At 47.5% G+C, this 27299-nt stretch overlaps 1 protein-coding gene and 1 pseudogene across 3 annotated transcripts in view; both read left to right on the top strand.

Annotated features, from left to right (window-relative positions):
- ABCC5 (ATP binding cassette subfamily C member 5) overlaps nucleotides 1-12297 on the top strand; it is a 77344-nt gene extending 65047 nt beyond the window's left edge. For all 3 annotated transcript variants that reach the window (XM_028504726.2, XM_036017757.1, XM_036017758.1), the window contains 5 exons: nucleotides 2609-2768; nucleotides 7271-7349; nucleotides 8579-8692; nucleotides 9332-9496; nucleotides 10833-12297. In XM_028504726.2, coding sequence (XP_028360527.1) covers nucleotides 2609-2768; nucleotides 7271-7349; nucleotides 8579-8692; nucleotides 9332-9496; nucleotides 10833-10934 — 620 coding nt within the window. In that variant the 3' untranslated portion in view covers nucleotides 10935-12297. The remainder of the gene's footprint in view (nucleotides 1-2608; nucleotides 2769-7270; nucleotides 7350-8578; nucleotides 8693-9331; nucleotides 9497-10832) is intronic.
- Nucleotides 12298-17724: 5427 nt separating this feature from the next.
- Nucleotides 17725-25291, top strand: LOC114491056 (annotated as a pseudogene).
- The last annotated feature ends 2008 nt before the right edge of the window (nucleotides 25292-27299 follow it).

Genomic DNA, 27299 nt, shown 5'->3' with positions numbered 1-27299 from the left:
CTTGTCCCCTGCCCCCACCCCCGTCTACCCTTGTGGAAGAGGTCTCTTCGGGTCAGTTCTCATTAGCTTTCTGGGCTCCAAGCTTCCTTTTCATCAGAACTCTTCTAGCTTTCTTTCTTGCCATGGGGGGATGGGGGGGCGGGAAGCCAGCCTCTTTTCTGGCCAATTTGCTTTAAAGGACGTGCCAGGAAGAAAAGAAAAAGTCATTTCCTGCTTCCCGTTTGAAGGAATTATTTCATGTCAAAACAAGTTGTTGCCTATAGGTGTTTTGTACTGGCAAGAGGATGCTCAGCCAGGGAGGGTGACTGACGCCAGGGCTCCCACCCCGCGCTCTCCCTCGGACGCTGTGACGTCAGCGCCCAGGGTGCCCTGCTCTCCCCGAAAGCTCTGGCTGGTGCCCCTCCCTGCGATTTCCCTTTCACATGAGTAGGACAGACCGAAGTTCTCACCAAGACTTCACTAAACCATAAGCAGTGACAGAAGAGAAATAAGAAAAATAAAATCATTCTAAATAACCTGACTGACAAAGTCTAAACTCTAGTCCAATAAGCTTCTGCCAAGGCGCACAGACCCTGGTCCTGCTGTGGCTGCGAGGGCTTCCCTGCCATTTGTACCAGCACATTCCCAGAGATTCAGGGAGCTGTAGCTTCAGTCCCAGTGTTCCAAACCTGGACATCTTGTCTTAACAACTTGACCTATTTATTTGAGCACCATCCCTTTCTGAGTTTGGATCCTAAGCCACTGCCTTGGCACTGAGGGAGAGTCTCCCTCCCCTCCCTCATTCCTGGGGAAGGGGCCACTCACCAGACCCCCCAACCCTGAGTAAGGCCCGTCACTTTTAGGAGAAGGCTTTATCCACAACAGTCCTGCTCCATGGGCTTGGGTTTCCCAGCTTATTTTTGATAAATGGATGTGGGGAATTCTGCTTAAGGAAGATGGACATTTCTCCAGGTTCCATGACAGGGGCCGGCCAGGGGATACGTAAGGATGGCAGGGATGTGGCTGCAGACCCTGGGGCAAGGTACGTGTTTGTGCCCTGAACAGATGAAGTCATGAGGGTCTCCTGAGCGGTCTTCCAGAGCCTGGGGGCCGGAGGAGGGTAGGCATCCAGCACCCAGCCAAGGAAATGTGGTCGAACAGCCAAAATCCTGTAGTTCTAAATCTAAACTGTGGGTTTGAGTTGTAGGAAGGTAGCTAGCACTTGGTCAAACTGATTTAGGGGAGGGGGGCACTAGACAGAGGTTTTTCAATGTTTGTATGTTTCGATATAGTTTTAGTTCTGAGAGTCCAGTCCAAGGAAGTCGTCTGAGGCAGGAGCAAAGTTGCAGCAGTGACATGCGTGGTAACATTATTATAGTCAGTTCTAAATAAACTACACGTCCAGTGTTACAGGACTGGATAAGTAAGAGTACATCTAGCCCCAGCTGGGTGACTCGGTTGGAGTGTCGTCCCACACACCAAAAGGTTGTGGGTTCGATCCCCTTTCGGGGCACATACAGGACGCAACCAATCGACTTCTCTCTCTTCTCCCTCTCTCCCTTCCTCTCTAAAACTAATAAAAACATATCCTCAGAAGAGGATTCAAAACAAAAGAGTACATTCACATGATACACTGTATTGCAGCCACCAAAATTTTATCTTGGAAAGTAATGACATGATTGGATGCTTGTTATGTACTGTTGAGTGGAAAAGGCAATTATAATGTTGTATGCCTGGTGTGATTTCACCTCTGAGAAGACTACAAGGAAATAACGTTGAGCACAGCAGTAGTGATTGCGAGAGATTGATGTTATCTTCTTGAATTACTTATATAACTTAAAATGTGGATTCGATTAAGAAAAGCTGTTCTGCCCTGACCAGTGTGTCTCTGTTGGTTGGGCACTGTCCTACAAAGTGAAAGGTCACTGGTTCAATTCCCAGTCTGGGCACATGCTTGGGCTGCAGGTTCGGTGCCCACCCATGATACATATGAGGGACAGCCGATCAGTGTTTCTCTCTCACATCGATGTTTCCCTCCCTGTCTTCCTTCTCCCCACTCTCAAAATCAATCAGTAAAATTAAAAAACAAAAAGCTGTTCTGTCTATCACTATTATACCAAACCCATTGTTTGACCCCCCAAACCTGCTCTTCGCCCACGGCTCCCTGTCCTGGCAGAGCCACCCACAGCCACTCATTCATTCAGCCCAGGGCCTGCTTCCCTTGTGCGCTCACCCCAGAGCTTCTCCTACTCCCCGGCTGTGGCGATGGAAGGCTTTGTCTTGTTTCTCTCTCAGCTATATTAAGGGACAGGAGGTGGGGGGCATGTCCTCTGGTTTGCCCCCAGCTCCTCGTCATAAGACTTTTATTCTCCTCACTTTGCCTGAGAAGCATTTTTCCATTTTACTCTCAGGAGAGTATGTTGGTCCTTTAAATTCCTTTTCGGGCGGAAGCTGTGTGATTTAAATGTGTGTGCTTGGTAGCTCAGGAAAGTTCATCCTTTTTTTTTTTTTCCTGTTTCTGGCAATCATTTTATACATTATCTGAGTTAATCCTTTGAAATAAGGGTTGCCTAAACCGGTTTTGTAAATTGCTCACGAGCCCTTTTCTGCCTGTCTCCTCACTCACCAGGGAAGTCCTCCCTGGGCATGGCGCTCTTCCGCCTGGTGGAGTTGTCTGGAGGCTGCATCAAGATCGATGGCGTGAGAATCAGTGAGATTGGCCTTGCCGACCTCCGCAGCAAACTCTCCATCATTCCTCAGGAGCCAGTGCTGTTCAGCGGCACTGTCAGGTGAGGACCCGAGCGCCCATGGGCTTTGTGCCCCATTTCAAGGCCAGGCGGGCATGTGACAGCCTCCACCTGGGACCGAGACCTAGCGACCTCCAGCCAGCCTGGCGCTTTTCCCACTACACGGTGTGCTTCCCATTGCAGAGGGCTGAGGCAGCTCCCCTGTGCTGGGCGCCTCATTAATGAAACGGGGCTCGGAGGCCCTGCCGCATGGCGGTGAGCAGGTCGGAGAGATCTGTGCTGAGGTCTCCGCTCTGTGACTTTGGACAAGCTTCTTGACCACTCCCAAATGTCTTTCCCCATCCATTAAGACCTGTTGTGAAGACTAAATAAATTTGTACAAATTATACGAGCACGGAGCCTAGCAAATGATGAGCAGTCCGCAGACGGCAGCAGCCATTGTCGCCATCATCCTCCATGCCACACGCTGTCCTCTCCCCGGGGGCACCTCAAGTTGCCCTTCTAGTGTGGTGTTCAGGCTCTGTTACTGCTCATGGTTTTCCGTTTCCCAGTGTCTTCTCCTACCTTCAGCACTCTGGGAGGATGCCTCTCTGAAATCTGCCAGCACGCCAGAGATAAAATGATTTTTCTTCTTTCTTTTTTTTTTTTAATTCTTCTTGACCTGTTACAAGAGTAACTAAGAAGGAAATATGATTGAGTCCCGTTTTCTTCCCTTTTATTTTGTCCTGCCTTTAGTCTTAAGCTTTTGTGTCCTAAAAACAGTGGGTTTCCATAATTTGTGTCTATTCCTATTTAAGTTGCTTCTCTTTCAAAATAAAAAGTTTTAATTATATAGTCAACTTAGATAGAACTTTTTTTTTAAAAAAAAAAAAACATTTTTTTTAAGATTTTATTTATTTATTTTTAAGGAGGGAAGGGAGGGAGATAGAGACAGAGAGAAACATCAATGTGCGGTTGCTGGGGGTTCTGGCCTGCAACCCAGGAATGTACCCTGGCTGGGAATCAAACCTGGGACACTTTGGTTCCCAGCCCGAGCTCAATCCACTGAGCTACGCCAGCCAGGGCTTAGGACTTATTTTTAATCACTCTAAAAGTAATATTACCCTTTCCTCTTTAATTTTTATCAGCTCTCCCAAAACTTAGTACTAATTTAATTTCAAATAACCACAGTCAGTGTTTACACTTGTCTTAAAAACTAGTTCCTTTGCTCTACCCAGCCCCACCCCTTTTCTTTGGAGTGGCATTTTTAAAAATTTATTTTTTATTGTAATTTTTTCCCATTACCATTTAGTCCCCTTATACCCCCATTCCCCCTGCAATCAGCATCACACTCATGAGAGAGGTTTGGTAGATAAACTGAATTCTTACCTGCTTTCCTGTAGGGTCAGTACTCTTGGGCATGTTTATTTGGGCATTTCTCTAAAACGCTGATGAATTTGGAGAGCATAAACTGGGCCTGTCAATGATAATAAGTCATTCTGTCTGCAGCCACACCACCCTGAATGGGCTCAATCTCGTCTGATAGTAAGTCATTTCCTTTGGTACTGAGGTAACAAGGTCAAATAAGCTACATGAGAAGAGAATTAAAATTTATTGAACATTCAGATCTAAAATTAAGAAATTGAGAGGTATTGCCAAATCTGCTCTTCCTTACTATATATCTCTCCACTTTGACATGCCACGGGAACACCTTTGAGAACAAAGTTGGCCTTACAATTTTTGACTCAGGACAAAACCATATTTTCCTAAGTTTTTAGCTGTCATCTGGAAGAGAATCAGGAAATTGGGCATGCTAAACTTCACTCTCCCCTTGAATGTGCTGCCACCAGGAGCCCTGGTGCATTTTGGAGTTTTACGGCACCTCATGTGGGTCTGGAATCAGGGCCTCTAGAGTTCACGCGAGGAACTGCCCTGCTGGCCTGTGTGGCTGGTGTCCGCAGGACGTCATCAAGCACAGCTTTTATGGGAGTTGGGACCGTTTGTTACCAGCTCTAGAGACATGTCGCCACTCTGTGAACAAGCTGAGTACTTGGTGTGCTAATGCCTTGAGTATTTAGTTATTGAGTTCAGAGTGCTGTTTGGTCATCAGCTCTGCAAACTTAGGAAATAGGAAGTTTCATTTCTGCTATCTGCAATTTTGGCTTTTTAAGTCAATAGTAAAATTCCAGACCTTCTATCCTCCTCTATACTCTCACGTTGTTTATAGATTTCAAAGAACATTCAGCACTGGAAATTCTTCTGCTTTTCTTAGAAAGTTAGAAAGCCCATGTAATGAGTTTCCCCAAACAAGGGATGGGTAGATCAGCCATTTCCTCAGCTTCCTCCTCGACACCCTGAGTGTAGAGACTGTTTCTCAATCACCTTTAACCAGCATTATGGCTGAATACATCTTCCTGAGATACAAATATGCAGCTAAAACATATAAAGAACTCTTAGAGGGAAAGCAAGGTAAAGCCAAAATCAGACAAAACTCAGAAAAAAATCACAGGATAAAGTGTCTGAATTTTTCTACATAAAAATTTCTACGGTCTAAATCATAGCCCATTGTGGGGCACAGGCCCACCTAGATTAGCCCAAATCCCAGTCCATTCCAGTAGCTGCATCCAGCCCTCCCTTGTCCAGCTGTCTGGCTTGAGCTGTAAGGCCTTCCTCTGTTTCTGTGGCCAGTCCCATTCCTCTGCCTTTCGCCCCAGTAGTTGACTCTAAGAAGAGGTCCCTTCTCATCCAGCCCTAAACCCTTCTGCTGACCTTCCCTCTCTCATGGCCCTGGAAATACTTTTCTTTCTCCAGAAGTCCCTTTGCTTCCTGGTCTCAGGAAGCCTACCCCTTGCCTCTGCCCTGACCAGCCCCCACTGGAGTGCTTCCCATCCTTGCAGGCTGTCTGCAGCCCCACGTGGCTTGTGGTTAATCTGCCCCTCATCAAGACGGGGTGGCCGCAGCTGTCACTCTAGTGTGTCTCTGAGTCTCAATCTCCTTGTGTGGGGTGGGCACCTGCTCGCCACCTGGAGCATCTCTGCCTGGCATCCATTCATTACCAAGAAGAAGAGTTCTCATTCCGGTGCCCTCTCTCCTTCTCAATCGACCCAATCTTTTTTTTTTTTTCTTTTTTGAACTGTTGAGATCTATCTATCTCTAGCTCTCAGCTCACCATCACAACAGCAGTGACTGAGTCCACAAGTGACTCCTGTTTGGGTTCATTCTGGGCCTGCACACCTTCAGGCAAGCATTTAGCATTTTAGATGGCATGGAAGACGCTTCAGATTTGCAGCAGATCCTTAGAATCTCAAGATCTTTCCATTGTCTCTGAGTTATTCTATTGCTTTAAGAAGCTCCTTTTTCCTTCCTTCCTTCCTTTCTTTTCATTTCATTTCTTTTTTTCTTTATTTGACAGTCTTAGTCCCTGTGGAACTGGTACAGACTTGTTTCTATTCAAGGACAGTTTCAGCACGCCCTTCTCGAGGCGTGACCACTTGAATCTCCTTTTCAAGTGGTTTTTCTTTTTCCTAAACTCTAAGGGTCCCCGAGAGACATGCAAACAGGGAAGCCAAGAGCAGTGGCAGATTTTCCCGGGGGGACCCCCTGAACCTGTCTCCAAGGCCCCCTTTTCTCCGGCTCTCCAGCGAGCCGACAGCAGCTCCGCCTTGGCTCGCTTCTTTCCCATGACGTTTCTGGACAGCCAAAGCAGCCCCACTGAGTCTCTCTCCTGTTGCTCCTTCAATCCTGGGCCCTTCCTTGGGCCTGTTGTTTTGTTTTCCTGTCTGCAGCTTTTGTAAACATACTCTCAAGATTAAAAAGTAAAATAAAAACAAAGACAAGTTTACCATTTTAGGTTATCAGCAAGTCAGATCTTCTTGAATTAAGAGGGCCCTTCTTAGATGGCATGCCTGTGGAGAGCGATCCTCCCCATCCAGACCCTGCACAGATAGGGCTTTATCAGAACAATTTCTGATCCTGGGACTATTGTGCCACTTGCAAAATACATTGAATATATGAGTCAGAAAGCCACCAAACGTTGGAACCAAGGCATCTAAAGTGTCCACATGGACCTTGTCAATTTTAGCAGCTGCCAATTATTGAATATCCACCATGTTCCAGGCATTGTACATATACCACCTAATGTCTACAGCAACCTACCAAGCCATATCACTCTGTCCCCATTTTACAGAGGAGGAAACAGGAATAATTTGTCCAAAGTCACGCGGATGGTAGGCGGCAGAGCAAGGATTTGAGCCCAGCCTGTTCAGGTCCTCTTTATGAGCACACTCTCCCTTTGTGATTTGTATATCTGTATTTCTTAATTCTTCTATGGATCTGTATTATAAAAGTTGAAATAACATTTTATGAAAAAGAAAGTCTGTTCTCAGAGACAGAAGCGGGCATCTGAGCTTCCACGCTGGCTGGTTAGGGAATGAGCCCCCTGTGACCCTGAGGGGCTGAAGCCCTCCTTTTCCTGTGTGCGCTTGAACTCTTGCCCCAGGCAGCCTCGGCAGTATGGTCGACGAAGTGTTGGATCGCTGAGAAAGTCCTCTTATGTTTCTCCCTAGATCAAATTTGGATCCCTTCAACCAGTACACTGAAGACCAGATTTGGGATGCCCTAGAAAGGACACACATGAAAGAATGTGTAAGTAAAGAACTGAGGGCGAGTGGGTTGAGTGCCAGCCTGTAAACCAAAGGGTTGCTGGTTCGATTCCTAGTCAGGGCACATACCTGGGTTGTGGGCCAGGTCCCACAACCTGTGGGGGGCACATATGAGAGGCAACCACACATTGGTGTTTCTCTCTTTCTCCCTCCCTTCCCCCCTCTCTAAAAATAAATTTAAAAAAAAAACAGAGGATGAGCTTTGCTACAATTTCAAGGGTCACTCCTCAGCCTGCTGGGGCTGCTTCTGTCCAACCAGGTCTGTCCCTCCACCTCCAGGATGTCTATGGAGAGACACTTTAGAGCAGGGCTTCCCAGACGTCTCAGTAAAGGCATAAAAGTTGCTATTTCCTGACCCCTCCTCAGCTCCCCCCACCCACGATCATATTGCCATCTTACTATCCATTGATTGAGCAGATATGAATGATAGCCACTCTGAATTCAGTAATGCTTTTAGATTAATTTCTATTTTATTAATCATAACAGTATAACATGATTTTGGAGTATCTGTATGTGTGCAAAAGATACATTATTTATGAAGTCTGCAGAAAGCGTGCGGTATGGATATGGATTCACAGATCTCTCGGTGGCTCAGCAGGCCCCCTCCAGGGCCCCAAATCTACAGACGGATTCCCCTCCCCTGGAGGAGAGCCCTCGCGTCCCTGCTGAAGTCAAGCTCAGGATCCCCTGCCCTAACGCTACCAGACCACCTCTGCTTTTATCTCTTTTACATTGAGCTTTCTCAAATAATTTCGTTTGAAGAATAGGTTGCATAGCTTACAAAAAGAAAAGTGGGACAGCCATGGACCACCACTTTACACTTCAGAAAGGCAGCAGTTTTATTTCCCCCATCTCCTACTGTGTGACCATGTTCTCAGTGGCCCCAAAATTAGGCCCACTATATGCTTGGATTGGGGGGCATGAAAATAGTGGAATTTCCAGGGCCTTTTGAGAGTAAGAGGCTAACAGAATAGCATATTTGAAATAGGGACTGTCCTAGAAAGTGTGGGTCCTGGTGCATAAAGTGTGGGTCCTGTTGATACGCACCAGGACCACCCCACCCCTGCTTTGTAGGGGAGCCAGGTTGTCAGCTAGTAATTCCTTCTGCTTCAAGATCACTTACCTTGGCCACTGGATTTTTGACAAAAGTCAGAGTTGGGGTTTTTTCCTCAAACTTTTTACCCTTCTAACTTCTACTTTCTTTCTCCCTAGATTGCTCAGCTACCTCTGAAACTTGAATCTGAAGTGCTAGAGAATGGGGAGAACTTCTCAGTGGGGGAAAGGCAGCTCTTATGCATAGCCAGAGCCTTGCTCCGTCACTGTAAGGTAAGGCAGAGCAGTGTGGTGGGGGCTGGGGCAGGGCCGGGCCACGGCAGGAAGAGCAGGGAGCCGGAGGGGCAGCCTTTCCTTGCGGCATTCCTGGCTCTGAGCCCAGTGGCATTTCTTAAGAGAATGCCCAGGGGAGTTTCTGAATTAACCTTGACACAATTTGGGTATATGGGTGTTTTTTGTTTGTTTGTATTTTTAACTTCCCTGAGCCTTTAGTTCCCAAGGGCAACCTTTGACTCTGGCCAGTAGTTGTAGCACTGGAAACTGTAGACTTAGAAGACTTTAAAATTGCAAAACATACCCAGATCATCAGATCCAGTCCCTTTACCTTAGAAACTAGAAGAGGGAGGTCCAGAAAGATTACTCTTTGTGTTTGCAGTCAGAGCAAGTAGAGTGATTGTTTTGTTAGATGAGTATTGTACGAACATGCCTGTATTTATAGAAATCTAGGCAGACATACAGGTTTGATGTTACATCAGTTCTACACAAAACAGTATTTTTACATATGTGCATCCACTGAGAAAAAACAATATATGGGGTAAAAATCAAATGCTAAAATACATTTTCATAAAACCTGAATTAACCAGAATGTTTAAGGAAGCAGTTGGAATCTCTTTCCCCTCTCTTCTCCGGCAGATTCTGATTCTAGATGAAGCCACAGCGGCCATGGACACAGAGACAGACCTACTGATCCAAGAGACCGTCCGAGAAGCCTTTGCCGACTGCACTATGCTGACGATTGCCCATCGCCTGCATACGGTCCTAGGCTCTGATAGGATTATGGTGCTGGCCCAGGGACAGGTACTGAGCCCCTGACGGACCTGGGCTTGGCATGTAGCCTTGTCTGGGAGGACTGGGCTGATGGACATCTTAGCGTGATCTCAGCATCCAGGAAAGCAGCCATAGCGGCTCTAGTCTGGTTGCTTTGTGGGCGGGGAGGGGTGATACAGTTCCCTCCCAACAAAGGACTGAGCGAGAGGCACCCTTGGGTTCTCATTCTGCATTACTACCTTTTGTTGCTTTTGTTGCTACCTTTTGTTCTTTTGTTGCTTGAAAACAGCGGCGTCTGACTTAGCCGAGAGCATGTTTAGTTAGTAACTAATTCCTATACACACAAAATGCGCAAGGCGTGCTGAGACCAGCCACCATGTGTTGTTTGCTTTCTGCAGCCGCACAGTGGTGCCAAACTTCTCCTCCTGCGGCTCCAAGCTTCCCCACAGTCTGGCCCAGGCTTGCCTTCCTCATTTCCCTTTTTCCTGCCAGGTGCTGTCGGCCGTAGGCAGTCTTGCATCCCCTAAGCTTTTTCACCTCTGTCTTTACTCATATAGTTCCATCTACCTAATATGCCCTTTCCTCTTGTTCCCTTTCCCATGTCTACCTGCTCACAACCTGCCCATCCCTCAAGAAAGCCAGTGTCTGCCTGGCCCCTCATGGTACAGCATCTGCTCTAGCAGCCAATGTCATCCTTCACACAACCAGTCCTACGGAAGGACACTTTGTCCTTTGGCCTGTCTCTGTCGGGCAGGACAACCTTTCCTAGAGGCACCCCAGGAGATTTCCCTTACATGTCCTTGGCCAAGGTTGTATCCTGTGCTTTTGTCCTGCAGCAAGGGAGGCTGGGAAAGAATGTGGCATTTTCAGCCAACATCATGGGAGACGGGTTCTGCCAGCATGTTGCTGCTCACTTAGCTACTGCGATGTGATTTCCGGTGGCTACATAGAAATCCACAGGAACGGATCACTGACTGAGTCTGCCCCTCACCTCCATTTACCTCCATTTATCCCTTTTCCATCTATAGGTTCAGATCAGCTTGCATAACAAGATGACATGTGCCTGCTATGCCTTTGACTTGAGATGCAGTGTTTTCCCTTGCAGCTTGTAGTGTCTTGTGGATCAGTTCCTTCATACCTAAGGCTGAAAGAATTAGAGGAAGGAGGTCTAGAGGTCTTTCTCTCCAGCCTTTCCCTTCGCCCTGGTTAGTTTTAAAAAAAAACCCACTTGAGCATGGCAGGGCTAGTCAAATTGCCACCCTGTTTCCACCCTCAGGGGGCTCTCGGGCTTTTCCTGGGCAGTGGGTTCTCTAAATCACCCAAGTGTCCCTGAGGCACATTCTCATGCCATCTCCCTCCTTTGCAGGTGGTGGAGTTTGACACCCCATCGGTCCTTCTGTCCAACGACAGCTCCCGGTTCTACGCCATGTTTGCTGCTGCAGAGAACAAGATCGCTGTCAAGGGCTGATTCCTCCCGCCACCGTGGAGCCTCTTCCCTTCGCAGCATCGCCATCCCTGTCTGGGGCGGGCGCTCTTCCTGTCCTGCCGAAACCTTGCCTTTCCCGGTTTTATCGTTCGCACAGCAGTTCAGGATTGGCTTGTGTGTTTCACTTTTAGGGAGAGTCATATTTTGATTATTGTATTTATTCCATATTCATGTAAACAAATTTTAGTTTTTGTTCTTAATTGCACTCTAAAAGGTTCAGGGAACCGTTATTATAAATGTATCAGAGGCCTATAATGAAGCTTTATACGTGTAGCTATATCTATATATAATTCTGTACATAGCCTATATTTACAGTGAAAATGTAAGCCGTTTATTTTATATTAAAATAAGCACTGTGCTAATAACAGTGCAAATTCCTTTCTATCATTTTTGTACAGTTTGCTGTACTGGAAATCTGGTTTTGCTATTAGACATAGGAAGGGCAGCGTATTGTTCTGTGCTCGCTGGTTGTTTCACGGCGCCAGGTTTTCTAGGTATCAAACAAGGAAGACGACGGCAGTAGCGGGCCCTCCAGCGGCCGCTATGCCGCCTCCCCACGACCACCCCCAGACGGGGGAGTGAAGGGGGACCCGCCGGAGGCCGGGCAGCGCGCTGTGAATTCTCAGGGCTCCTGCTTTCTGTCCTGGTGTCGCTTCCCCGTTTCTGTCTGGAGAGCAGTGGGGCAAAGCCCCAGACCCCTTTCCCCTCCCTCCGTCAGGAATGAGAACCGCAGTGACATTTCTCGGCGAGAGGGAGTTTCTTCTTTCCTGCCTTCCTCTTTTTTGCTGTTGTTTCTAAAGCAGAATCAAGTCTGTTCACGGAGTGTCCCACCGCCTCAGGTTCCTCTCGCTGGCCACTGCGCAGAGCTCTCCAGCTCCCGGGCCTCCTGGTCCTGAGCCCTGGAGCCCACGGCTGCTCTCCCCAGCAGCACCTTTTCATTTGCCCAGTCCCGCACCCTGCAGTCCAGTGACAGGGTTCAGGGTTTTGTGGGTCTGTTTCCTTTTCTCACCGCAGTTGTCGCACCGTCTCTCTCCCTCTCCAAAGTCTGCGACTTTTAAGCAGCTCTTGCTAATCAGTGTCTCACACTGGTGTAGAAGTTTTTTGTACTGTAAAGAGACCTACCTCAGGTTGCTGATTGCTGTGTGGTTCGGCGTGTTCCTGCAAACCCCCTTCGTGCCGTGGGGCCAGTAGCTCAGGTGGGCGTGGTCGCTGCTGTCATCAGTTGAATGGTCAGCGTTGCATGTCGTGACCAACTAGACATTCTGTCGCCTTAGCATGTTTGCTGAACACCTTGTGGAAGCAAAAATCTGAAAAAGTGAATAAAATTATTTTGGATTTTGTAAAACTTTTGGTGTATAATGTAGTTCTCTTGGAAGGGAGCGATACCTTCAAATGATTTTGGAATACCGGGGCCTGGCTCTGAATGTCCAGCGATGGAGTTCCGCCTGAGAAGGGCCAGAGGCAGAGCTGGTTGGGTGCAGGGGGCGTGGGGCCCAGTACGCCCAACATCACCTGTGGTGAGCCCTGGTCCCTGAAGCCTGTGTCCTGGGCGTGGTCACCAGATAAAGCTCCTGTGCTGCCAGTAAGACAGCTGGGCGTGGGGAGGGTGAACGCTTCAAAGAATGTCATTGCCCTTTTGACCAATTCATTCGGCCTAATTCACTGAGAACTAAGTATCCATTCAGAACGGTAATCATTCTAGAGTTTCTCAATACCAGTATCGAATGCAACCAAGAAAGCCTTTTAATTATTCGGTGCTGGTTCTGCTGACCATCAGCAAAAATCACATCTTAAACCCAGCCCTGTGTGTAAACGACTGTCTTGGAAACACAGTGGCTTGACTCTCAGGCTAAAATTTTCATTCCATTTTTCAAGAGCTCAGGAGCCACATGTGGCCTGAGGCAGCCATGTTGGGCAGCACCGATACAGAACATTCCCGGCGTCGCAGGCTGCGACAAAATTAGGTAAGTCAGCCCTGACTTTAACGGCCACTTTCATGGATGCCCTGGAGTTGCTGCCCAGGAGGGCAGCGCGGTCAGCAGGAAGGGCCTCTCAGTTGTCATCCTGCTCAAGCTCTCTGTTGCACCGTGACTTCCCGTCCTGCCCTGTTCTCATGTCTCTCTGGTCTCCTCCCACCTCTCTTAACCTGCTTGGCCCATTCAGGGAGGCATTTTCCCAGCTCCGCCCACTCCGTTTTCTCTCTGTGCATGGACTCTGTCACTGCCACATGTACAGTGACAAACCACCACTGTGGGCTTGGGCTCCCCGTGGTACCAGTCCCCAGTGCCTGCTGAGTGCCTCCACTGGGCATCTCGCCGGTGCCTCAGACAGCCTCTCGGAAATCAGTGCCCCTTGTCCTAATTAGTGGTACTACTGTCCCCCTTAGTCTTCAGGCTAGAAGCTTTGACTTCTGTTAACTCTCCTGCCCTTTCCCAATAAATTCAGTCACTTCCAGGTCCTATGCATCACCACCACCAACCCTTCTCCCGCCCTCTGTTCAAATTGTAGTTACAGCTTCATAACTAGTCTGCCTGCCTCGGTGTCCCTCTGAACCATTGCACAATGTTTACCACTGACAATATGCAAACGGAAAAGGCAAGCTGGTGAAATATTTCACAACCCAAGTAGATGACTGAATGAAAAAGCTGTGGTACATTTACACAATGGAATACTGCTCTGCCATAAAAAGGAAGGAACTCACGTTTTGCAACATCATCGCTGGACCTGGAGAGTATTACACTAAGTGAAATAAACCAGCCACAGAAAGACAAAGTTACCATATGATCTCACTTAGTGTGGATCTAATGAACAAAATTAACTAACAAAATAGAGACAGAGGCATGGTTACATGGAACAGACACAGCCGTGAGAGGTGGGGGTTGGGGGACTGGATGAAAGAAGGCGAAGGGATTGAGCAAGAAAAAAACACATGCATATGTATGTGTACACACGCACGGACACAGACAACAGCGGGGTGGTGGCCAGAGGGAAGGGGGTGGGGGAAGGTGGAGGAGAGCGAAGCGGGGGGAAACGGGGACGGAAAGAGACTTTGGGCACTGGGCACACGATGCGGTGTGCGCATGGTGTTTCTGTTGGGCCGTCCACTTGGAAGCTGTATGGCTTTGTGAACCAGGGGCACCCCCGATAGATTCAATTTTTTAAAAAGACAGACTAGACTAACAGCTAAAATCTTCAGGGGACAGTCAGTTGCTTACAGAGTGGCCTATTTTCCTATGCCTGGCCACCAGGGCACTCATCCTCTGGCTCTCCCCCTCCTTTTCTTCTCAGCGTTCCCAAGAGCAGTCCAGTGTTTTCACAGTTTTCTCAGCCTGGAATCCCTCGGTCATCCTGTCAAACAAAACCATGTTTATCTTGTTAAACTCACTTCAAATACTATCTCCTCCACAAAGCCTTTCTCTTCAAACCAAATTCCTCTGGGTCCCTACAGCCCGTTGCTCACACACCTATTTAAGATTTTTTTGCTTGTACTTTGCACAATCTAGTTGATTTTTTTCCTTATATTTCTGCCCATTAAGTTAAACTTGTTGAAGGCAGCAAATCATCTTAATTTTGTAGACCTTATAACTTCTGGCTTAAGTATTACGTTTTACATATAGTAGGAGCTTAGTACGTGTCACACTACTCAGCTGATCTTGAGTAGTGCCTGCACACAGACGCTCAAAGAGTATGAATAAAAATCAGTGTTGCCCTGGCTGGTGTGGCTCAGTGGATTCAGTGCTGGTGTGTGAACCAAAGGGCTGCCGGTTCAATTTCCAGGCAGGGCACGTGCCTGGGTTGCGGGCCAGGTCCCCAGTAGGGGGCGCACAAGAGATAACCACACATGATGTTTCTCTCCGTCTCTTTCTCCCTCACTTCCCCTCTCTCTGAAAAGAAATAAAATCTTTTTTAAAAAATCAGTGTTGTAGACTTTCATTCTTTTGGTCATGGCAAAAAGAAATGTAATCGCTTCAAAGAGACAGAGAAGGGGCATCAAGGAAAAGAAACCCTTATGTGGCATGACTTCAGGAAAGCCAGGAAAACAATGCCCAGTATTTGGGGAACGGCTTAGTGAGGCGACAGCTCCTTTCCTACCCAATTTCCAGTCGATCACCCAGAAATAGGGCTTAGTGTTGAAAGGACATGAGCCAAGGGGGCCCAGGAAGTCCCAGCTCACTGAAACCTTCCCTTGCACAGGTGCCTGCCTACACTGCTGTGCACCCTATTTCTTTTACTGACTTTTTCCTGATTATAAAACTAAAGCATGCGGAGAAGTGCAATGAAGGAGCCAAAAGCAGCCGGTACCCTGTTGTGGTGGAGTGTATGTCCCAAACCTGGCTGCGGCAGCATCCCCCAGCCCTCGTGCTTGCCTTCTGCGTGACCTTGACAGCCTGCCATCGAGAAGTGGAGTCTGTTTCCCTACCCCCTTGAATCTGGGTGAGCTCTGTGACTCCTTGGGCCAGTAAAATACGGTGACACTGTACCAGCTCAACGCAAAGCCCTGCTGTGGCCGAGTAGCTCACACTTCTGCCCCTCAGAAGCCAGCCCCCATGTAAGCAGTGCAGATAGACTGAGACCACCATGCTGTGAGGTTTACAAGCCATGTGGAGAGTTCCTGGAGGGTGGGATATGCAGAGAAAGTGAGGCCAGGGAGTGGTGTCGGACACAGGAGTAAAGAAGCCTTTTTGGAAGCAGAGCCTCCAGCCTCAGCCACCCCAGCTCCTGTCACTTAGATCAGCGAGGGGCCACCGGCTGAGCCCTTCCAGAATCCCTGAGAAAAATAAAATGTTTTTTTATTTGTTTAATTTGTTAGACGAGATCGAGCGCATCCAGGGTGGGATGGCCCTAGCCTTTTTTTTTTTTTTTTTTATTGATTTTAGAGAGGGGAAAGGAGGAGCAAGAGAGAGCGAGAGAGAGTGAGAGAGAACGAGAGCAAGAGAGAGAGAGAGAAATACTAGTTTTGCTGCTCCACTTATTGATGCATTCATTGGTTGATTTCCTGTATGAGCCCTCACTGGGGATTGAACCTGCAACCTTGGTGTATCAGGGCGATGCTCTAACTAACTGAGCTACCTGGCCACAATTCTATGACTCATGGGCATTGCTAAATATGTCCTGAAAAATCTGGGTCCTGATAACTTCATGAGAAGCATAGCTCCAGCACTATCCCCAATCCTTCGAGCTCCCATTAGGGAGACGGTACATATTCGGGCAGTGGTAGAGTGGAGGAGGGTACGTCTTTTCCTGGAACCTTCTCCCTCAGGCTTGAGCTCAGCATTCTTCCTGGGCTCAGGCAAGCTCCCACCTACTTTCTCAGCTGGGCTCATTTTAGGAAGACTAAGCCAGGTGCTGCCCAAGTGAGAACTGCCAGGGTTAGGAACTGGTCTCCCACGGCCACGGCACAGTCACTTCCTGAAGGGGAGCGCCATCACCCAGGACTGGCCCAGTGCCAACCAGGCTTCACAGACACATGGACAAAGCCTTGAAGAAAGCAGTGGAAGGGTTTTGCCCAAAGCAACCTCCATGTACATTTCCTTTGGAAGCCCAGCAGCTGGTCGAGACTGGCCACATCCCATGTGATACAACCACTGAAATTGATATATAGATAAGAAAACCAATGGTTGGCTAAGAGAAGTGACACTTTGGGAAGGTACATGCCGTCTGCCCATTCCTAGATCTGATAGGGTCCTGGCCATAATCACCCACCCCGGTCTCGCCATGCTATACTCACAGAAAGACCACTACCCCTTCGGTTTCAATCCTTTGTCCTTGACCACTACTGGGATCAAACCTCAGAAACGGGTGTATACGGGAAGCTGCTGGTACCTCTTCCAGAAAATCCCTGTTGGTAGTGTTGTCTACTAGATAATAGTCCATACAAGCTTCCCTCTCAGACTGTGGTGCAGGAAAATGATCCACCAATGAATGAGGATTCTGGAGCACATCATTTCTCCCTGCTTATTCTGACTGACAGGAAGCTCAGACACTGTAAGTACATTTATCTCCAATTATTTCCCTTATCCTTCATAAGATTTTGGGTCTTTCCTTCTGACTGTCTTGAATATATTTAATATTTTAAGTAAAAGCTGCCATAAATCTTGTTTGCATAAGAGGAATATACTGAGTATAATAAAGACATAATTCTGGGTCCTGGCTAGAATGGCTCTGTTAGTTCGAGCACCATCCCGTAACCAAAACATTGCGGGTTCTATTCCTGGTCAGGGCACATACCTAGGCTGCAGGTTTGATCCCTGGTCTGGGTGCGTATGATCCCTGGCCCAGTGCATATGGGAAGGCCAACCAATCGATGCTTCTCTCTCACATTTATGTTTCTTTCTTTCCCTGCCTCTCTCTAAAAGCAATGATAAAATGTCCTTAGATGAGGATTTAACAAAAGAGACATAATTCTATCACAGCCTCACTCAGCTGTCCTATCTGTGAGGTGGAGACCACAGTTCCCACCCCACAAGACTCTGTATACAGAGCACCTGCCAGACAGTGGATGCTCCAATCTGGGTCTTTCCCCTTCCCTCGAGTGCCCCCTGGAGGAGCAAACCCTGAAAAATCTTATTCACAAGCTCTGCCTCAGAGAGGACGTGCTACTACAGGACTGTGGTGGCTGAGTGGAGTGGGGTGAGGTGGGAGCCTTGAGTGGGTCAGGACAGTGGGACATGGTGGGGAGGCTGGGCTGCAGCGCCCTCCCTGGGCTCTCGCCAAGCCTCCCACAGAGAGGGTGCAGCAGGAGCCAGACGCAGTGCTGGGCACTGTACAGAGCATGCGCTCTGAGGGCGGCGAGCGACTTCCCTACACCCAAGAGGTCCTTCACGAGGTACAACAACACTTCAGCGGCGTCCTGGCGGTGGGTACTGTGCGCCAGCACATGGCCTCCGCCCATGTGCTTGGCCACCCTCCATGCCCGATCCAGTGCCTGCAGAAAGCGCCATTCACTGGCCTTCCTGCCCGGCTCAACCGCCTGCTACAGCTTCTGCCTGTCGGCGGGCTCCCAATCAATCATCTAGCCATCTTTCCATTTCTGCATCCCTATCAATGGCATTCTCAGTGGAGGGTTATGATTATAAAAGAATATACTCGCCCTGACTGGTGTGGCCCAGTTGGTTGGGCATTGTCCCATGAACCAAAACGCATGGGTTCAATTCCCAGCTGGGGCACATGCCTGGGTTGCAGGTTCAGTCCCCTAGGACTCGTACAGATCAATGTTTCTCTCGCACATTCATGTTTCTCACCCTCCTTTTCTCCTTCCCTTCCCCTCTTTCTAAAATTAAAAATAAAATAAAATACTTAAAAGAATGTACTCACTGAGGGATAAATTTTAAAGTTCCTTATTGTTTAGAGGTAACCCCTGCAAACATTTTAATGCACCTCTTTCCAATCTTGTTTGTCTGCATATATTTTTATATAGTTGTGATTGTGCTGGACAGATAATTCTGAATATTCCATTCCATTAACATATTATTCAGATTCTTCTATATGAGCGGTTCAGACTTGCAGGTACATGGGAATCGCCTACAGGGCGTGCTGGAATAGTCATTGCTGGAAGCCACCCCCAGAGTGTCTGGGGTGGGGCCTGAGAATTTGCCCAACAGGTTGACAGGTGGTACTGATGCTTTGGGTCCAGGGACCACATTTCAAAAACAACTACTCTACATCACTCTTAATGATGCAGAATGTTTCACCAAGTGGTTGTGGTAATTCTTAACCTTTATTGGTGAACATTTAGGTTATTTGCAATTTAAGTGCCTTAGGCTTGATCTGTATTTTGTATTCTTTCCTTAACCTGTCTTGTGTCTATCATTTTATAACCAGGTTAGGAAACCAAGTATCAAATAAGGAGAGGAAGAGGAAGAGGGTTATGTCAAGATATTTCGGTCAAGAACAGCTACCGTACATGTACATAAATGTTGATCCCATGCCCCCTTGGAGTCAAGGCAAAAAAGGAAAAGCCAGTCGATCCTGACTGTCATCACCTAATAAAAGGAGACAAGCTTGTATCAGGAAAGCTTTGACCAAGATCCTCTAAGAAATTATTATAAAGATCATCATTCATACTACCCTTTCGGTGGATCAAGGTGGATAATGCATTGGATGGTGACTTGAGTAGGAGTTTTTTGTTTGTTTAAAATTTTATTTATTTTGAGAGAGAGGGGAAAGGAAGGAGAAAGAGAGGAAGAGATATATCAATGTGTGTTTGCCTTTTGCACATCCCTCATTGGGGACCTGACCCACAACCCAGGCATGTGCCCTGGTTGGGAATCGAACCAGCGACCCTTTGGTTCACAGCCCTCACTCAATCCAGTGAGCCACACCAGCCAGGGCTAAAGTAGGAGTTTTTAAAAGATGCAAAAATATTCTTCAAAATGGTGACTTCTTATCGCAAAGCCTTTTAAGAGATAAAAGTTTAACATGCAGTTGAATACATTCTTCAGGGAGTCAAAAAATAGAGCTGAGGTTTGCAGCTCTCTGTGACCTTGCTTGAGACTGGTTTCCATGCTGATTTCTGACATGAGCAGGATGGGAACACAATAATTCCCTCTCTTTGCCCAGGCTTACTGGGTGTGAAGGGTTTTGCACCCAGCACATCAGTCCGGTTTCATAATAACTGACTGAGCCATCCAGATTCAAGATAAAAGATGTTGATTGAATTCATTCTTTATCTTTCCATGTAACAAATTACCCCAAAACTCAGCAACTTAAGACAACAGCATGTATGGTCTCACTGTTTCAGAGGACCAGGGATCTGTGTGCAGATTAGCTGGATGCCTTTGAATCAGGCTGCTGGCTGGGGCCGCAGTCGAATCTGAAGGTGCCCCTGGGGAGGTTCCACCTGAAGCTCACTCGCAGGCTATCTTCAGGATTCCCTTGCTCGAGAGCTGTTGGCTGAAGGCCACTCCCAGGACCTGGATGTCTGAGCCTCTACACACAGCTGCTCAAAGCACAGTGGCTCACCTGCACTAGAGAGAGCAAGGGACAGGACACCCAAGACGGAAGCTATGGGCTTTCGGTCACCTAACCTCAGACGTGACAGCCCATCGTCACCTTGCCCATGTTCTGTTTGTGAGAAGTGAGTCACTAGATCCAGCCTGCCCTCAAGAGGAGGGGGGTTCACAGGGAGTGTGTGGCAGGAGCTGAGAATTATTGGGGGGTGTTTTAAAGTAATGTAGCACCAATGTTGACATTTTAATGAAAATGAAACAGTCACTCACCTTGGCATGCTGGTGCAGGGCCACTACTCTGCATGTGGAGGTGGGGGCCGGAACCCTAGGACTTTTCTCAGAAAGCAGCTCTGGCTCAGCACTGATGCTCCAGCCTGTCCATGGTAGAAGCCTGGATGGTACCGTGTAGCACACTATGAAAACGACAGGGGGCAAAGGGAGGGGGCCCAGGCTTCTCCATCATGACTGTCTTTGTTTAACTCTTAGAACCGTAGTTCAGGGCAGGCTTGACTTCAAGCGCCCTGCCAGGTTGCGATTATGAAGTTATTATTAGTTTCATCAGACTTGAGATTGCTGCCCCCACCCATTTCTTCTTTATAACAACCCTATTCTTTAGATGTTATTTTTATTCTTTTTTTTCTAGACAGGGAAACTTCAGCTTAGAGAGCTCAAGTAACTGCCCCAAACACACAGTAAGTTACTTAACTGAGCTTCAAATTCATGTGCCTCCAATACCAAGATTTTGCTCTTCCCACCAAACTCCCTACCGTTTGTATCGCCCCAGAAATACCTCTCTATGTAAGTAAATGAACCAATGGGTAAGGCAGAGATGTTGTGCATTGTCCATTGATCTGCCAGATTGGCTGAAACGGAACTGCTCTCGGCAGTAATTGGCCGGCAAGTCCATAGGCTTGACGAATGTCTCCCAGACGGTGAGGACAGGACCATGTCATCAGCTCATCTGTTGGCCTGGCAGGATGCTCTGAAGGCTGATTGTCTAAAAGCTATGCCAAATTAGGTCAAGTTGAAAAGGAGGGAACCAGGGTTCAGCTCAGTTCAATGTCATTTGGGATTAGAAATTTCCATTTTAAGAGTTCATTCCTGCCAATCTGATTTTACGAGTTGTTCTGTGATAAGAGCTGCAGCGGACTGTGAACAGCCTGAAATCAATGTGGAGCCCCTCCAGCTTGGGCGAGAGGTGGCCCTGAGAGCAGAATCGAGGCTTGACAGCAGGTCATTAAATGTTACAGATATTCCTAAACCGTTCTGAGCCATTCCTTTGAGTGGTAATGACAATAGCAATGGCTCCTAACACTGTGGTGGCGTTTCAAGCCTTCTCTCCTCAGACATTCTGTTTGATTATGAACTTCACACTGTCATTAACTGGGAAGAAGCTGGCAGAGAGTCCCCAGGGGGTACCCAGCAGGCAGGTGGCTCTGTAATTTGGAGGAGGAAGGTTGCCCATTCAGTGTATGGATTGGTAGTACTCTGAGCCTGTTCCAAGAATTTAGTTCAGTCATTTGCAAGAAGTCCAGAACATCACCCAGAACGTGACAAATAATTCTGGAGGGAAAAGGGCATTTTGCCAGGAGCCTCTGCATCTGCAGGTGATTAGTAAGAACTGTTGTAATACAGAGGTTCCTTCATCCTGGGGAGGGAAAATGGGGGAAATTCCCAGGACTATAATTAGGAAACATGGCTCCAAAGGCAGCAGCAAGACATGCGCCTCCCAAGCCCTCTGTTTAAAGCCACGGAGAGACCAGGTCTGAGTTCCGGTGGGTCTGGCCCACTAGGGCCAGGCCCTCCCTTAAGCTTCAGTTCTTCAACTAAAAAATAAAAATAAATTTTAAAAAAATAAAAAAGAAAGAAAGAAAAGCAAGTGTCTCCTGAAAATATTTACATTGTTTGAATTTCTGCATTTTTTATTGGCTCCTGTTTGGTGTACCAGCTTCAAACTCTGCTGAGTTTTCTTTAATTTCAAGATACCTTTGTTAAAGCCAAGAATCCTGTAGCTAGTCCCCTGGGCCCCACAGGGGTGGACAAGTTAATTCCCTGGCGTTCGTTAAACGAGCCCTCCTCAGAACACCTGCCACTGAGTGTCCCAGGTGCAGGGTCCATAACCAACCCCATCCTGGCTCCACCTTGGCTTCCTGGGCAGCCCGGGTTCCACGTGGTAAGGAGCAGAAATCACAGACAAAACGAGCCTTTGGCTCTTTTCTGCTCTCACCTGATTAGTTGCATTCTCTTTTCAATCACTCCCTTCTTCTCTGAGATAAAGTGAGGGCTAGGCTTAGGGTTCACCTCTACTCTCCCCAACCCTAGAGCAAAGCTTTCTGTCTCTTCTTTTCACCACTCAGTCTTTCCTTCTCTTTGTCTGTCTGCCATTTCACCTCCCTCTCTCTCTCTCTCTCTCTCTCTCTCTCTCTCTCACACACACACACACACACACACACACACACACACAGTATTTGCTGTCCTGTGCAGAACTTGGTTCCCTCCAGCCATGCCTACAGCTTCTGGCCTTCTCCTTAGGAGGCAGTGGCCATCTCTGGCCCGGGTTGGAAGTTTTTACAATAGGGGCAGGTGGCCCTTAGCCAGGGAGTGTAAGTGCAGCCACTTCACTGATGTGAGCCTGGAAGGGGGAACCCGGAAAAGGCCTGCCTGCCTAGTTTTCACAAGGCCCCCTGGCCCCTGGGCAGCTCTCACCAGCACATGGGGTGTTCCCCAAGCTCACTTGCAGCCCAGTGTCAGAGCTGAGTGCTGGGCCAGCAGAGGCTCCCTGAGCCACACCAGCTCCTCTCCACAGGGCGCCATCATCTTGCTTAACCTGACCTCTGTGCTCAATGACCCTTGGTTTCGGGAGACCCCCCTGAAAATTCAACGTCGGTCACTTCCTGGACAAGGATGGAAACTTCATAGTCAATGAGGCCTTCCTGCCATTCTCTGCAGGTACTGAGCACAGCACTGGGTCACGGGTGGTGGGTAGGAGGTGTGGTGGGAAAGGGACAGCTGTCCTCTGACCTTTCCCTCTGCTTCCAGGGCATCAGGTGTGCCCAGGTGACTGGCTGGCTCGAATGGAGCCCTTCCTGAGATTTGCCACCCTGCTCAGGACATTTTGGTTCCAACTGCCAGAGCGGAGCCCAGGGCTTAGCCTGGGGCACATCTTTGGGGGCCACTCTGCAGCCCCAGCCCCAGATCTATGCAATACTCCCTCTGAGCTGCCTTATCCCTGGCTCTAAGGAGAGGGTCCTATAGCTAGCTGGGAGTCTAGAGACCTATCCTCCTCAATCTTTCCTTGGTGTCTCTTGGCTCCTGCAAATTTAGAGAAGATGAGGAGCAGGAATCCACCGTGCTCAGTTACTCATAGTTTCCTCTAACACAAGCTCTTTGGAGTGACATTAAAGAGTAGACTTATTAAGCATTCTACAAAAGTGAATCAGTTTCGGTAGTTCAGTTAGGTTAGTTATGTTTTGGCAGGGAAGGGTTTTGCTAGGTTAGTTAAAGTTTGACATTGAATCATTGCACAAGCTTAATATGGGGAGTCAAACCTCACAAGATAGCAGCTACAGAGATTCAGTGGGAAAGTAATTCAAGCAAAACTGTAAACATAACAATGCATCCAAATACAATTGATGCTGGCGCCTGATAAGCCAACAATGGGCAGCTTATTTTCTGCCCTCCTCTGCCCTCTACCGACCAAAGGGACAAAGTGCAGGTCCCTGCAGACCTAGGACCGGAAAATACCTCCCCTAGCCTCTGTATTAGGCAAAGCCAGCAGCCAGCACAACTATTTTCATTCAACAAGGTCTCTACGAAGTACTCACTTTACTTCAGATCCCCCCAAGGATCCCCAAGTTTTGAAACATTGTGTCTCCAGGCAAGTCTTGTTTATTTAAAAAGAGTAACTTGTATTAAGGAAATACAAATTAAAATCAACATAGGATGCCAGTACATGCCTATTAGAATTGCTAAAAACAAAACTGACAATTCCAAGTAGTGGACTTCTCATACACTGTTGGTGGGAATGTAAAGTAACCCAACTAAAGATCTCCTTTGGCTACTCTGCCCCCTCTCCGGCCCCGTCCCCTGTCTCTTCTGCCCACAGAGCCTGAGAACAGACTTAGGCGAGTGAGGGACCAAGTAGTTGGACTGCTCAACTTGGCAGCATTGTTTAAGGCGAGGCTGCAGGATTTCTCTGGTTTTGACTAGACACCACAACATACAAAAGCTGCCCCTACAATGTGAAAGAGGATTGGGATTTAGTTTTGAGTTCACCGAACAACGGAAATAATTTCAAGCTACTGCTCGTAAACTTGCCAGGGAGGAAATAATCCCAGTTGCTGCAGAATACGAACAGACTGGCGACCACCCTGTCCCACTATTTAGAATGCCTGGGAACTTGGTTTAATGAACACGCAACTTCCAGAAATATGTGGAGGCCCTGGGCTTGGAACTTCTGATGCCTGTTTAATTACTGAAGAATTGGCTTATGGATGTACAGGACTTCAGACTCTACCGAAGCAAATTCTTTGGGGCAAATGCCTGTTGTTATTGCTGGGAACCATCAACAACAAAAGAAGTTTTGGGGGAGGATGTTTGAAGAGCCAGCGATATGTGTCTACTGTGTAACGGAACTGAAGCAGGCTCTGATGTAGCCAGCATACACACCAAGGCAGAAGAGAAAGCTCAGTGTGTTATTAACGTCAGGAGATGTGTATAACCAATGCAGAAAAAGCCAGTTGGCTTGTTCTGATCTGGATCCTAAGTCTCCTGCTAGTAAAGCCTTTACTGGATTTATTGTGGAAGCAGGAACCCGAGAAATACAGATTAGAACAAAGGAATTAAACGTGGGCCAGTGGTGTTCAGACACAAGAGGACTTGTCTCTGAAGATATGAATGTGCCTAAAGAAGATGTTTTAACTGGTGAGAGAGCTGGTTTCAAATTTGCAGTGGGAGCTTTAGGTAACACCAGACCTCCAGTCGCAGCTGGTGCCGTGGGACTGGCACAGATCGCTTTGGGTGAAACTACCAAGGATGCACTGGAGGGGAACGTTTTGGAAAGATGCTTGTAGAGCACTGAGGAACATTGTTTTCGCTGGCTGCAGTGGCAATGAAAGTTGAACTAGCTAGATTAAATTACCAGAGAACAGCTTGGGAGGTTGATCCTGGTCGCTGAAATACCTATTATGCATCTATTGCAAAGGCATTTGCTGGAGATACTGCACATTGGTTGGCTACTGATGCTGTGCAGATTTTTGGAGGCAATGGATTTAATACAGAATGCCCTGTAGAATAATGAGAGATGCCAAGGTCTATCAGATTTATGAAGCTACAGCACAAATTCAAAGGCTTATTACAGCTCATGAACACATTGGTAGGTACAAAAATTAACAAGATTGCTGTAGACACATGATTAATTAATTGTTGAATAAATAAAACATAATCCATTAATTAAGCTACAGAAAAAGAGAAAGGGCTTTAAGACTATAAGCAGCACAAGGGAACTTTCTGGGGTGATGAAAATTTCCTGTATCTTGATTGTGGTGACGGTTACACAGCTGTATGTGTTTGTCAAAAAATCATTTACCTGTACACTTAAAAGGGCGAATATTATTCTATATAAATCGTACCTCAATAAATCTGACTTCTAAAAAAGGAATGTCTTACCTTTATCTTTTGAGTTTTTTAGAAGATGTGCATATGAATAAGCCAGTGTTTCTAGTTAATAGGATACCAGTCATCACTGCTACATTGAGGCGGTAGAACTCCAGCCAGAAATAAGGAAACTTGATGTATTTAGTTAGCCTCCGGCCTGTTTGCAAGCAAATATACAAGTCCCTCTAGGCATTTTGAAATCTTGAAGCTTTCCCACAGATACCTCATTTTCTGTGTGGAACCACACCCAGCGCTGGGGGTGTCCAGACTGGGACCCACTAGACAAGTGGGGTCCCAGAAAGCAGCAGAAAACCTGGGGCTCTCTGGCCTGGAGATCCCAACCAAGGCTGGCAGCGGTGTGTGACCCAGGCAGGCTCTACGGTGGAGACAACAAAGCAGGTCCTAATTCAGCCGCCTCTCGCCTCACTCTCCCAGGCCTCTGCCAGTCTGTTTCTGTTAGAGCCCTGGGGTGTATTAAGAAATGTATTTGGTTCGATTCCCAGTCAGGCCACATACCTGGGTTGCAGGCCACAGCCCCCAGCAACCGCACATTGATGTTTCTCTCTCTCTCTCTTTCTCCCTCCCTTCTCTCTCTAAAAATAAATAAATAAAATCTGAAAGAAAGAAAGAAAGAAAGAAAGAAAGAAAGAAAGAAAGAAAGAAAGAAAGAAAGAAAGGGAAAGAAAGGTATTTGTCCTTTGTCCCTGCTTCTGGCACAAAGCTCCTCAACCCCCTGGAATTTCCCAAGTGATGGGCATGTCTTTTGTTAGTCATCAGAAGCCCTTTTTGATGATGAGATCATTTAGGATGGAACCCTCAGGTAGCCTCACAATGGGGCTGGTGACCCAATCAGAAGGTTGGAACTTCCGGCTCCACACAGGAAGGTGTGCGGGAAACTGCAGATCAAGTTCTGTGAAAGCTCTTGAACAAATGATTTGATGAGCTTTCGGGTCAATGAACAAATCCACATGCTGGGAGGGGGTGCCGCCCAGTTCCACGGGGTCAGGAGCTCCTGTGCTGGGGACCTTCTGGGTCTTGCTGCACAGACCCCTTTGTATGGCTAATCACCTGTATCCTTTATAATATCTTTTACAATAAGTTGGTAAACATAAGTAAATATGTCTCTGAGTTCTGTGAGCTGCTCTAGCAAATCAATCAAACCAAGAAGGGGATCGTGAGAACCTCTGATCCATAGCCTGTTGGTTAGAAGCACGACCTGAACTTGTGGGAGCAGTCTTGTGGGGCTTACCCCTTAATCTGTAGGATGTGACACTACCTTCAGGTAGGTTAATTTCTTAATGGAGTTGAAAAACACCCATTGGGGCCTCTATCTGGAGCTTGCACCACCTCTGACACCCACCATGGAGCTTCCTCTTTGATCCAGCCTGGCCACATCCATGTCACTCCATTCAAAAGCCAACTCCTCCAGGAAGCTTTCCCTCATTTGAACTTTGACCTTGTTTAAAGTTCCAGCTTTGCTATCAATAACCTATCTCTGTGTGCCTTGGTTTTCTCATCAGTTAAATGGGTGATAATAGTAGCTGTTCCTTAGGCCTGTCCTAAGCAACAATGTTCGGCACAGAGCCTGGCACATAAGCACCCAGTACATGCTGGTGGGCCTTTCTTTCTCCCAAACGCACACATAAGCAATTTGCATCTTTATTTATGGCCCTAAAATAAAAATGATGATGACAGAAGCCCCTCGCCCCATGTATTGGCTTTCACCTCAGTTTCTAATTATTAT

This window comes from Phyllostomus discolor, chromosome 2 (assembly GCF_004126475.2).
Source record: "Phyllostomus discolor isolate MPI-MPIP mPhyDis1 chromosome 2, mPhyDis1.pri.v3, whole genome shotgun sequence".
Lineage (NCBI taxonomy): Eukaryota > Metazoa > Chordata > Mammalia > Chiroptera > Phyllostomidae > Phyllostomus > Phyllostomus discolor.
Note: the sequence above shows the minus strand (reverse complement) of the source record. Positions and strands in the feature narration are given on the sequence as shown.